This window comes from Diabrotica virgifera, chromosome 8 (genome assembly GCF_917563875.1).
Source record: "Diabrotica virgifera virgifera chromosome 8, PGI_DIABVI_V3a".
Taxonomy (NCBI): domain Eukaryota; kingdom Metazoa; phylum Arthropoda; class Insecta; order Coleoptera; family Chrysomelidae; genus Diabrotica; species Diabrotica virgifera.
Genome location: NC_065450.1, coordinates 195853809 through 195867862, shown reverse-complemented (window position 1 = coordinate 195867862; position 14054 = coordinate 195853809). Strand labels below are relative to the sequence as shown.

Sequence of the window (14054 nt, the reverse complement as noted above, 5' to 3'; positions counted from 1 at the left end):
AAATCATTTCCGCCATCACCGCTGGGGGAAATCGAAGGAGTAGTGGTATCGAGAGCATATTTAAGGCGAGCCAGGAGAATGAGAAAATCAGTCATTGCTAGCGTATTGAACTAACAATGGCTCGACAGCTGCTGCTAGCGTGTTGAACTAGCATTAGCTGGCTTGGCAAAGATGCACCGTATATTGAGGTGGAACTATGCTTAGGCGGACACCACAGTAGTGACGTGGAGTCTTGCCACGGCCGTTATCGCAGTAAGCGGTAGTAGCGAGGAACGAGTGACTGCATTGCAGTGAAATGTGGTGTCTCCAGGCTACGTTGATTTAACGTAGCGAGATTGTTATTGTATATATTGTTTATCGTATTGTTTTAATGTTGTTATTATGATCGGACGACTGTAATAAACTTTTACATTGTTTTTCCTGTGCAGAAGATGGAATCGTATTTTATTTTATTTGTTTTAAACTGTATATAATTATCTTAAATGTATTTACTTTATTTTTATATATATAATAAGCGAGTCTTCTACAGCTGTCGCCGCTTCTCGCATCCTAATTTCCAGCGATTTCTGTCGAAGCAATCTTCAGTTTTTAAGTCTCTGGCGGTCATTGCATCTTCGACATCTTCTCTCCAGGATCGTCTTGGTCTACTTCGTTTTCTTCTTGTGGGTGGAGTCCATTTTTCTATTTTTTTCGGCCATCTATTTTCAGGCATTCTCTGAAGGTGTCCATACCAGTTAAGTCTTTTGGCTTCGATTGTGTCTATTATATCTAGATCGATTTCCATTTGTCTCCTAATATCTTCGTTTCTCACCCTATCAAGTCTAGTGAGTCGGCAACATCGTCTCCAATAGTTTATTTCCATCGCCTTGATTTTTGACTTGTTTCTTTGGTTGATTTCCCAGAGTTCAGCGCCGTACAACCCAATACTTTCTATTATTGTTTTATACATTCTTCTTTTATTTTCTTTTGTTATTTTATTACTCCACAATAGTCCGTGTAGCTGTCTGGTGGCTGATCTTGCTTGGCCAATCCTGGAATGTATTTCGTCGTTACTCCCTGCTTTTGAAGATATTTGGACTCCTAAGTATTTGAAGACTTCTGTTGGATTTATAGTTCCCATTTCAATTTGTAGACGTTCTGGTGTTTCTCCTACAACTAAGTACTCGGTTTTTTGTATATTAATTGTAAGGCCCCACTTAGTGTACTCCTCTTCCAGTTTTCTGAGCATATAGTCTATATCACTCTCGTCTTCAGCTAGAATGGCTTGGTCGTCAGCGAAGTGTATTGTGTACAATCTATCGTCATCGATTGGGATGCCCATATTGCAGCACTTTCTTCTCCACAGTGAGAGTGCCTCATTTAAATATATTTTAAAGAGTGTAGGTGCTATGCAGCAGCCTTGCTTTAGGCCCTTACTAATAGGAATTTCTCTCGTTAATTTGTTTCCAGTTTTAATGTTTACCTGATGTTTACTTTATTTTTAATTTGTGTTTTACGGAATCTGTCATCCTGAAAGACCTACCCGTTACAATGGCGCCCGAGTAAGTCAAGAAAAGGCAGTCAAATTAACGTCAAAAGATTTGACCCAAACGATTGAACTAAAGAAAAGCGTTTAATTAATTAATACGACAAAACAAATTCTAATGTTAATTGTAGCACAAAACGTCTCTACCGGTGGTTTTTATAAGACTACGATAAAATCACGAATTTTCTTAATTCGAGTTTTGGTTGAAGTTTTGTTTCGTATCGTATTGAAATTTGACACGTATAAACGCCGATTTATGTATAAACAAATATAATATGAGCGTTCAAAATTTGAAACTTTATTGTTTATTTATGAAGCATAATATAAACAATTAACGTAAAAATTGAAATTACGTATAGTTCATATCATTAGCTACAATCCGTAAAAGTTTCAAGTTTCTACATTGCAAAAAACAAAATAATTTAAGCATTTTCCATTAAAGTCGTTTTTTTTATTTAAACAATTAATAAACTTAAAATTTTTTTTATTGACTATTCGTGTATTGTTCCCGCGAATGCATATGTCTGCAAACTTTCACTCATTTGCATTAAAGAAGAGTCAGTCAAATTAACTTCTAAAGATTTGATGCAAACTATTGAAGTAAAGAAAAGTAAAAAATAATAAAATTATTTTGTATTTTGACAACGACACCCGAATTGGGCGTCGAAACGTTAATAAATTCATGTTTTTGGTAAAATTGTGGCTTATTTCCCATTTAAAATAGTTCATTATAAAAATGCCACAAGAAAATATTTAATAGCTTCAGAACAATTTTAATTTTTAATTTTTAATTTTTAATTTTTAATTTTTAATTTTTAATTTTTAATTTTTAATTTTTAATTTTTAATTTTTAATTTTTAATTTTTAATTTTTAATTTTTAATTTTTAATTTTTAGTTTTTAATTTTTAATTTTTAATTTTTAATTTTTAATTTTTAATTTTTAATTTTTAATTTTTAATTTTTAATTTTTAATTTCCAATTTTTAATTTTTAATTTTTAATTTTTAATTTTTAATTTTTAATTTTTAATTTTTAATTTTTAATTTTAAATTTTTAATTTTTAATTTTTAATTTTTAATTTTTAATTATTAATTTTTAATTTTTAATTTTTAATTTTTAATTTTTAATTTTTAATTTTTAATTTTTAATTTTTAATTTTTAATTTTTAATTTTTAATTTTTAATTTTTAATTTTTAATTTTTAATTTTTAATTTTTAATTTTTATTTTTTAATTTTAATTCTTAAGTTTAAATTTTTTATTTTTTATTATATAAATATTTATTTAGTTATACCATTATTTTATTCCATATTTGTATATATAATTTGAATTTTTTATTTTATAATTTCTTCTTCGTCTGGTATTATATAATTCTAATTGTTTCTTTGATATTATGTCCGCTAAATTATTTATTGTATTATATAATTCTTCATTTTGTATTATATGTTCTATATTTATGCCAACAAGGTCTCTTCTCATTCTTTGTAATTCTTGTGTAGGTATTTGTTTGGCTTTCGCAATTAAATAATATGTGTTCTGGTGTGCCTATTTCTCCACATTCACAGTATTCATCATTTTTTCAATTAAATCTATGCAGGTATGTAGGGTACGGACCGTGCCCTGTAAGGAAATGTATTAATCCTTTTTTTGGGTTAAAATAGTTTGGTATATTATTTAAATTTGGAATAAACTGATAGAGACGTCTTGCTTGAGGGGAATTATCCCATTCGTTTTTATTTTTTTATTTTTATATTTTATATTTTATTTTTCGAATTTCTGAACTACAAATTGATCATTTTTCATCACTTTGAAATGCATTTTGGAAAACTATTTTGCATCTGTCTGGAACCCGTATCAGAGAGTTCGTCGCCCTCCAATCAAAGGTTGCAGAACAGAGGCGTACTGGTATATAAGAGAGAATTTTTGTGGAACGGACTTTTAAAATTTATATTTTATAAAATAAAATAAATACTAATAAATTGAGTGTTTTCAATTAAAATAAAGTTAAAAAATAAATAAATAAATCAAATCAGCTCAACAACATAGTGGAAGCCTATTACTTTTGATGATGTAGGTATATAACCATGCTTACCTTTAAGTAAAAATGGAATGGCGTAGTTGGCATTTTCCATGGCACAAGCGCTAAAATTATACGATTTATGACATGGCTTCAGATAGGGTGCTAAAAAATAAACAGATATGAATATAAAAACTTAAAATATTGAATATATTAATTATGTGAGTCATAAGGACGTGGATCAAGAATACACTTTTGTAGGTAACGTAAATAACTGATATTGTTTCTTTTTTATTATTTTATTTACTGTAAATTTTTGTTATGCTATGTTCATAATCTATCATACTTTTTAACTCTTTTACCTGTTGCATAACATTTCAAATATCTCCACTTTGTTAGGCGAAGTGTGGTAAATTCATAATATTCTATATGACTGAAAAACATTTAACACTGCAATATGCTGTATTATATATCGTGAGTTTTGAAGAGACAGAAGTTCGATAAGAAACAATAGAAACTTACACATAAACCATCCACATTCAATATACGTACACTAAGTTTAGAAGAAAAGTTGTTGGAATAGGGAACTTGCACTAAAAATTTTTTTGCATAAAATTGTTAATTTATGTTTAAAAATGTTATATTCAAAATATTACGTCTTAACAATGAATAGTGTACGTACAACATCTGATCAAAGTTCCGCGCCTAAAATTTTCGTTTCAAAAAACTTCAAAAGCGCGAGCTTGGGTCTGACGTCACAGGCCACATTTATCGTTTTCACCCGTTTGCTTTGAATGCAGTTTGCCATTGCCAGTTGTGCGTGTCGAATAACTGTGACGTTTGCTCGGTATTTATGTTATTGTATTTAGTGTAGTTTAGTGTATTTAGTGTGTAATATACTTTATCAAAATGGAAAACAAATCTGCGCAATATAAGTACTGTATAGTGCCTGTATGCACCTGGATGCATCAAAAAGTTCTTTTTTTATGAAATTACTTTTGTCGTTTCTTGTGTTGAAAAAAGAAACAAGTAACTTAAAAATACACAAGACTTAGTAATAAAAGTAAGAGTAACTAAAAAGTATTGGTGCTACTATAGTATGCGGTCTACAGTCATGTTTCTACTATAGCTTGCGGTCTACCGAGGGATGCTGTGTGAGTATTATAAGCTGAGATGATAAAGATATTAACTTGTAAAATTACAATAATGATTCTTCTTATTTATGCGTATTATTAACTTTGTAAAGAAGGGTTTTGTTGGCTATCGGTACGTCTGCTAATCACCATAATCTTTTCTCAGAAGGCTTTGAACACAATAATGAAAGGCTCCAGTAGGTACTAATAAACATTACAATCAAATATAATAAACTTCATAAAAATTTAGTTTCTTTATTATTATGCAAATTACACCGTAATCTTTTCCAGGATATACGAAATCCTTCGATTAGAGTTAGGTAGATGAAACCCACGGGGAAAACCGTTTACTATAATACATATAATGGTACCAATTTCAGTTTGAAACTAAGCTCATTGGGGAACTACTTACAATATATAAGATGAACATAAATAATACGTAGGAATTTTCAATTAAAGTCGATTAAAATGAACTGTTGTACTTAATCGCTTTCTTTTGAAAACCCCTCGTGAGTAATAATACTTATACGTTATAAACACATTAGTTATTTCTAAAGATTTATAAAATTCACTTTAAAGTAAATAAACTGATTGTAGAACTATGCAAGAATACAAATAATAGCTGGTAATATCCATTTAAATACGATTAAAATGTAATACACCCGTAATACCTAATCGTAGACGTAGATGACTGTGGCCTCTGACGTCAGACCAATAGAAGGACGTTCAAGAGCCTCCTAAGATATTTGAATTTTATAGCATTTTCAAAGCGCCGTAATTAGCGTACGGGTTAAAAATATTTGTTTTTTTCGCATGCAAGCGTTTTAAGATCATGTTACCTTATGTTTTTTAATATTATTTTAATATTTAAAAATTTATGCAAGTTCCCTATGACAGAAGAAATTAAGGAAATAAAGTGGACAATGACAGTATGTACTGTCATAAGTACGACAAAAAGGTGAGCAATGCATGGAACTAAAAGTGGTCACCAACTATTTTACAAAGGAGATGCAAATCCTGCAAAATGATGCAGGATATAAGGATATATCGAAAAGAGTAATTTATAGAAATTTAAATTAACCAACGTTTTACATGTAAAATTATTTAGACCTATGGAGTTATGTATGTTATCTTAACGGCTGATTTCAAGGCAAAAATAGGGAAAGAAGGAAACCAAAACGAAATTTTAATCGGACTCTTTGGATTAGGAGAAAGAAATAATAGAGAAGACAACCTATATATAATCCATATGTTCTTAAAAAAAACCAGAAAAGAGAACATGGACTTGGCAAAGCCCAAATGGGACCACAAAGAATGAAAAAGTCTATATATTAAGCAACGATAAAAACGAAATATTCCTAATATTAGATACAGTACAGTCGAACCCGCTTATTGGAATAGCCTTCGTGCCAAGCAAAAATATTCTTATAACCGGGACATTCTAATAACCGATAGTTGGTGGCTAGCCGAAATAAATGTACCGAATATACGTAATGATAGTACATACTATGTTAACATGTATATGGTATATGGTTTTAGGTCTTTTTATGTCAATAATACAGTAGTGTAACTATTAGGTACCTACTTATTTATTAAAAACCAAATTGCATTATATAATGTAGATGCATACAGGAATTAATATGAAATGTATACAATATATAGATGTGTAAATATTTTCTTATTAAAATACATATAAAAGAGTTACTTATTTTGTCTTGAAAAATAATAGGTAATTGTACTTGTTTTTTTTTGTTACATAAACTACTAATCAGTTGTGGCCCTAAATTATAAAAATTAGAAAAATTTCCATTGGATTGACCCTTCAGAAAACTTCTTACCTACGAGCGGTTAGGATAGCCGATTAGCTGTTTCTAAAAATTTTTTATATACAGGGTGTTTCATTGGGAAAGTAACATATGTTAAGTGCAGAAAGAGGACACTTAGGCGGTCTCAAAAATACCATACTTAATGGGTCTTACTCCATTAATAACAAAGATACTGAGTGTTTTATCTATTTTGCCATTTTCTTAATTGGTTCATAACTTCTTAACCACACTGTATATTTATTTTATATTTGGCACACAAATATTGTTTAAGGTGTACAATAAATTAAATTATTTACAATTTTGTAAAAAATTCAGGTCCGGATAAAAAAAAATGGAAAAATATTCCAACCCAAAAAGAACACCCTGTACATTAAATTTTTTTAAAATGGATTTTTCAGTTGAAAAGAGGATGAAAAACTAAATTTAGTGGTATACTTTGAATTTTTGGCAAAATGATTTTTTTGGTCAAATTTTGAATTTAAATTCTGAAATTATGTGAATTTCGAGAGCTCTAAGTAGAAAAAAATTGAAATACAGCTTACAACTTGTCAACCGCACTGTATATTTATTTTATATTTACCACGCGAATATTCTTTTAGGTGTCCAATCAATTAATTTATTTACAAATAAAAAAAATCCAGGTTCGGATTAAAAAATATTGTATAAATGTTCCGACCCAAAAAACACCCTGTATAATAAATTTTTTTAAAATGGATTTTGCATTTAAAGAGAAGCTGAAAAACTAAATTTAATGGTATACTTTGAATTTTCGGCAAAATAATTTTTCTGGTAAAATTTTGAATTTGAATGCTGAAATTATGTGAATTGTGAAGCTCAAAGTAAAAAAAATTAAAATATGATTTAATTTTAATTAATACCATTATTTAATCTAAATTGGTAAAATATTAACATTTTGACACATAACGATAATTTTTAATGGTGGTAATTTTGAATAAGTACTTTAGTTTTGAATAGTTATGCTGCACATTTTCTCTGTTTTGTTATAATTTTTAGATACTTTGTTGATTAAAGTGATGTATTCTTTATTGACTTTTTATTATTTATTCATTATTTAAAGATTAATGTTCGCCATAAACTATTTGTCACAAATAATAAAAAAACACTGAAATGTTTTAAAATTTTACCAATTTAGATTAAATAATGGTATTAATTACAATTAAGTAGCATTTTAATTTTTTCTACTTAGAGCTCTCGCTATTGACATAATTTCAGAATTCAAATTCAAAATTTTATCAGAAAAATCATTTTGCCGAAAATTCAAAGTATACCACTAAATTTAGCTTTTCATCCTCTTTTCAAATGCAAAATTCATTTTAAAAAAATTTAATATACAGGGTGTTTTTTGGGGTTGGAACATTTTTACAATGTTTTTTAATCCGGACCTGGATTTTTTATAATTGTAAATAAAATAATTGATTGGACACCTAAAAAAATATTCTCGTGTTAAATATAAAATAAATATACAGTACGGTTAACAAGTTGTAAGTTGTATTTAATTTTTTTTCTACTTAGAGCTCTCGCAATTCACATAATTTCAGAATTCAAATTCAAAATTTGACGAGAAAAATCATTTTGCCGAAAATTAAAAGTATATAAATAAATTTTTTAAAAGTATATAAATAAGAAACGTTAATAAAATAATTTTTTTCATTTTAATTGTGGCTTATTTCCCATATAAATAATTAATCATAAAAATGCCACAAGGAAATAGCTTCAGAACAACATTAAAAGTATACTACTAAATTTAGTTTTTCATCCTCTTTTCAACTAAAAAATCCATTTTAAAAAAATTTAATGTACAGGGTGTTGTTTCTGGGTCGGAAAATTTTTCTAATATTTTTTAATCCGGGCCTGAATTTTTTACATTTGTAAATAAATTAATTTATTGTACATCTTAAATGATATTTGCGTGCCAAATATAAAATAAATATACGGTGTGGTTAAAAGGTTATGAACCAAATAAGAAAATGGCAAAATAGATAAAACACCCAGTATCTCTGTTAGTAACGGAGTAAGACCCATTAAGTATGGTATTTTTGAGACCGCCTAAGTGTCCTCTTTCTACAGTCAACGTATGTTACTTTCCCAATGAAACACCCTGTATATATTTATTATATGTAAAATTTTCAGACAAATGAAATTATTTTATCACCTGTGTCGGCGAAAGATTGAATTCGTACTCATAACAAAGTAATAAAGTTTATTACTTGACAAACCCTAAAAATATATTAAACAGCACTATAGGCCTTCGAGGTCTTTGTCGACAATCCATAATACCAGACGTAATTTAAAGTTTTAGGAAATTGTAGGTAAAAATTTATTCGTTGACACGAAGAATATTCTATAAAGCGGTACGATCTTACTAAATCATATTCCAATAAACGGATAAATTTAATAAGGAGTAAATGGAAACGTTTCGGGACCTCGAATTTATATTCCATAAACCGGGATATTCCTATAAGCGGTACTCTAATAACCGGGTTCGACTGTATTGTTAAACACGATAAACACAGGAAGCAATCACGTAATGCTAAGAAAACTAATAACAATTAACACCAAAACAGAAAATAGAAGAATTATAAACGGCATCACGGTGTTCAAGAGAAAATCTAAATAAAAGTTGATTGAACCCCCTATTTTTTTTGCTGTTATGCTAGCAGTATCCCTTGTAGACCAAAAATACGTCAAAATTAAAATCCGCTACGGGGCACTTTTTTGCACATGCGTAAAAGAAGATTTTTTCTATTTATTTTTCTGTTTTTTTATTTGTTTTAATCTGTATAATCAGATTTTCATATATTTTAATATGTGTGACTATTATATATATGATATGTATATACACTCACACATATACAAACAGACATACACATACACACACAAATATACCGGGTGTTGAGTAGTCAAACGGGTCATAAGAAACAATGGGGAATTCTAAACTGTTGAATTCCTGCTTCCCTAATTATTTTAAATCAAAAGTCGTAAGAAACTAATTAGTCCAGGGCGCATCTGTTTTGAGATGGACGTTGAGAGGTGACTCAAATTTTTTTGCAGAAATTGCTTGAAAATAACTCAAATAATAATATTTGAGTTATTCTCCTTCTCAAAAGGGTCCGGAACATTGTTTAAATAATCAAAATGTCAAAAATTGAAGGAAAAATTCGATTTTTTTCTTCGTTTTTTGATTATAACTTTAAAAGTATTCATTTTCGAGAAAAGTTGTACTGACATCAAAGTTGCGTAATTTAATTTCCTACAATATAGAATTGGTTAAAAATTTAAAAAATAGTCACCCTACTTACAAAATAGCAATAATTGCGAAAAAACCATACAAAAACAAGTATTCGCATTTTACGTTTTTCAACCATTTATGCTACACTTATGACCTTCATATTTCACCCAGAAAAACTTTATGATACAGTAAAACAATTCTGTAAATTTCATTAAGATTGGTTCAATATATTTTGCAAAATAAATTTTGCAATCCAGGTTTCGCAAAAAAATTCATTTTTTCAAAATGTTACAGGACTGAAAATAAAGCAGATAGCAAGTTGAAATTTTTTTTGCTTATAGAAGTGTACTGTACTTCTCATTTACAATTTTCAAAATTAAAATCGATTAATTACCACGGCGTCAGAAAATTTTTGAAATAAACAATAATTTTTGGTGCTACGCGCAAGACAGCGGTGTTCGATTCACACAAGTTGATTTCCACCAAAATTTTTTCCAATCTATATCTAATATATTATTTTCTTACTCAATATTTTGTTGTATTTTAATATTTTAATTCCACAAAAATCAAACTATTTTATTATTGTTTGTGAAATATTGTTTAAACAATTGCATATGTTTAAAAATAATAAACTTTTATTATTTAAGTTAAAATATATGAACAAAGAAAGTTTTTGCTAATAAAAGTGTTATTTCAAAGGATAGAGTATGTGTTTTTATTTTGCAATAAACAAATTTATTTATTTATATCGAAATGTAATAAAAATTAAAATATATCAATCATTATCAAAGGTCATTGGAATGCCCAATCAGAGCAAACTATCCGCTGTCCTGCGCGTAGCACCAATAATTAATGTTTATTTAAAAAAATTCCTGACGCCGTGGTGTTAATCGATTTTAATTTTGCAAAATTGCAAATGAAAGGTACAGTACACTTCTATAAGCAAAAAAATTTTCAACTTGCTATCTGCTTTATTTTCAGTCCTGTAACATTTTGAAAAAATGAATTTTTTTTACGAAAGCTGGATTGCAAAATTTATTTTGGAAAATCTATTGAACCGATCTTAACGAAATTTATAGTATTATTTTACTGTATCATAATGTTTTTCATGGTGAAATATGAAGGTCCTAAGTGTAGCATAAATGGTTGAAAAACGTAAAATGCGAATACTTGTTTTTGTATGTTTTTTTTCACAATTATTGCTATTTTGCAACAATGGTGACTATTTTTTAAATTTTTAACCAATTCTATATGGTAGGAAATTTAATTACGCAACTTTTATGTCAGTACAACTTTTCTCGGAAATGAATACTTTTAAAGTTATAATCAAAAAACCAAGAAAAAAATCGAATCTTTCCTTAATTTTTTGACATTTTGATTATTTAAACAATGTTCCGGACCTTTTTGAGAGGGAGGATAACTCAAATATTATTATTTGATTTATTTTCAAGCAATTTCTGCAAAAAAATTTGAGTCACCTCTCAACGTCCAAATGTACTAAGATTTTTACAGATGCGCCCTGGTCTAAATTGTAGAGGACTGAAATGTGTATTAAAAACAAATGTTAAAATTTTCTACGAATTAAACACATTCCAAAATTTTGCAAAAATATAAAACAATTGTCAGAGTATTTTTAGTCCAATCGACCTCTAAAAGTCAGATTTGACCTCTAAAAATCTTATGAACAAGCTGTTTTTTTGCTAAGAATATCAATTTTGGGACCCCAAAAAGATTCAGACCTGTTTGCCACTGCTACCTCCGGGCTTCCTTCTAAAACCACCCCTCGTAGAGGGGGAAACCGAAAACTTCATATTAGCAAAAATATGTTTATGTCGTATAAAAGAAATGTTTTAAACAACAAATGTCAGATTTTGTACAAAAATATTAGCATTTTTTGTGCAGAATGAACCATTCTTTTGGAAACAACCCTTTGGAAACAACCGGCGATTTTGAATGTCAGTTAAGCGCCCGAACTCAATTTTTTAAATATAATTTGTATCAAATCGAGGGTAAAAATTAGATATCTTTTGATCAGAGTGTCCTATTACCAAAAATAAAAATACGTTTTAAATATAAAAAAAATTGCAGCTTTGATATCCAATTGTTGCATTTTGAGAAAATAAAGTCAGTTTCTATATAAATGTTAAATAAATAAATGTTATGCGATTTTTGCCATTTTTTAAGATTCTCATGAGATCTAGATAATTTATTATTTTCATTAACTGGTCGCTATGGAGTTTCCATTATTAGAGTAGAGCACTATGAGGCATTTGAAATATGCCTAAAACACGCTAAATTTAAATTATAACATTACAAATTATCTCACGCCAGGGAAAATGCTTTCACGAAGAAAGACGTGAGTGGTATTTGTATCTAAAGTTGTTTAATTTCTAGAAACTTACTTGTGTCATCGAACAGAAGCAGTTTTCAACGTTTTAGATCGCTTGTAACGTGAAAGTTTAAATTCAGCGTGTTTGGGCATATTTAGGGCCCATCCCTATTAAGAGAGGCGTGAGACAAGGAGACGTAATATCGCCAAAGCTTTTCAACCTAGCACTAGAAGACGTCTTCAAAACGACAAATTGGTCAACCTATGGCATTAACGTTAATGGCAAGAAGCTAAATCACCTCAGATTCGCTGACGACATTGTGATTATAGCGAGCTCATTCGAGGAACTGCAAATTATGATAGAGGAACTCGCAGGCAGCTCCCAATACGTCGGTCTAAAAATGAACATGATGAAAACAAAAATAATGACAAACACAGATGACCCCAGACGCATAACTATAAATGGCAGTGAGATAGAAAAAGTCCAGGAATATATCTACCTAGGCCAAATCCTGAAACTTGACAAAGAAAACCAAAGTGCGGAAATTAATAGGAGAGCAAGACTAGCATGGGCAGGATTTGGAAAACTTGGTTGGATACTTAAGAACCGCAAAATACATCAATATTTGAGGACCAAAGTGTTCAACCAGTGCATCCTTCCTATCATGACATATGGGTGTCAAACCTGGACCCTAACCAAGGCAAATATGAATAAACTAGCTACAACAGAAAGAGCTATGGAAAGAGCAATGTTAGGTATACGACTGTCAGATAAAAAGAGGAGCGACTGGGTAAGATCAAAAACAAAAGTCGAGGACATAACAACAAAAGTTGCCAAACTTAAATGGAGCTTTGCAGGCCACACTGTTAGACAAAAAGACCAACGTTGGAATGCCACGATACAACATTGGAGACCTTACCAAAGTAAACGACCGAGAGGAAGACCACAGATGAGATGGGTTGATGATATTAAAAGAGTAGCCGGAACGAATTGGAAATATGTTGCTCAGGATAGAGACCGATGGAAGGAGTTGGGAGAGGCCTATGTCCAAACGTGGACGATAGAAGGCTAAGAAGAAGAAGAAGAAGGGCATATTTAAAATGCCTCATATTCGTTGCCAAAACTCAAAATAGAATTTTTAAAGGTTTGCAGATTGTGCTCTAATAATGAAAAATACAAAGCGACCAGCCAATGGAAATAATAAATTATATTGATCTCATGAGAATAATAAAAAATGTGGCAAAAAAAGTAATGTTTATTTCTTTAACAGCTATACAGAAACTGACTTCATTTGCTACAAAATGCAAAAATTAGACACCAAAGCTGAACATATTTTATCTTTAAAACGCATTTGGATTTTTGTCAAAAGGACGCTCTGATCACAAGATATCCAATTTTGACCGTCCAGTTGATACAAATTCTATTTAAAAAATTGAGTTCGCGGGCGTAACTGACATTTAAAATCGCCGGTCGCTTCAAGCGTTGTTTCTGAAAGAACGGTTCATTCTGCACAAAAAATGTTAACAAACATTTTTGTTCAAAATCCAATACTTTGTTTATAATTTTTTTATACGGCGTAAACATATTCTTGGTATTATGAAGTTTTCGATTTCCCCCTCTACGACGGGTGGTTTTAGGGGGAAGCCCGGGAGTAGGAGTGGCAATTTTTTACAGCTTTTTTGGGGTACCAAAATTCATATTCTTAGCAAAATTCAGCTAGTTCGTATGGTTTTTAGAGGTCAAATCTGACTTTTAGAGGTCGATTGGACTAATAATACTCTGACAATTGTTTTACATTTTTGAAAAAATTTTAGAATGTGTTTAATTCGTAGAATAATTTTAACATTTGTTTTTAATACAGATTTCAGTCCTCTCTACAAATAGTTTCTCATGACTTTTGATTTAAAATAATTAGGGAAGCAGGAATTCAACAGTTAAGAATTCCCCATTGTTTCCTTTGGTCCGTTTGACTATT

General features: G+C 29.6%; 1 protein-coding gene across 1 annotated transcript in view; it reads right to left on the bottom strand.

Annotated features, from left to right (window-relative positions):
- The window catches only part of LOC114332813 (uncharacterized), a 56752-nt gene that overhangs the window by 29512 nt on the left and 13186 nt on the right, over nucleotides 1–14054 (bottom strand). The window contains exon 2 of the mRNA XM_028282591.2: nucleotides 3616–3705. Within this exon, the coding sequence (XP_028138392.1) occupies nucleotides 3616–3705 (90 nt within the window). The remainder of the gene's footprint in view (nucleotides 1–3615; nucleotides 3706–14054) is intronic.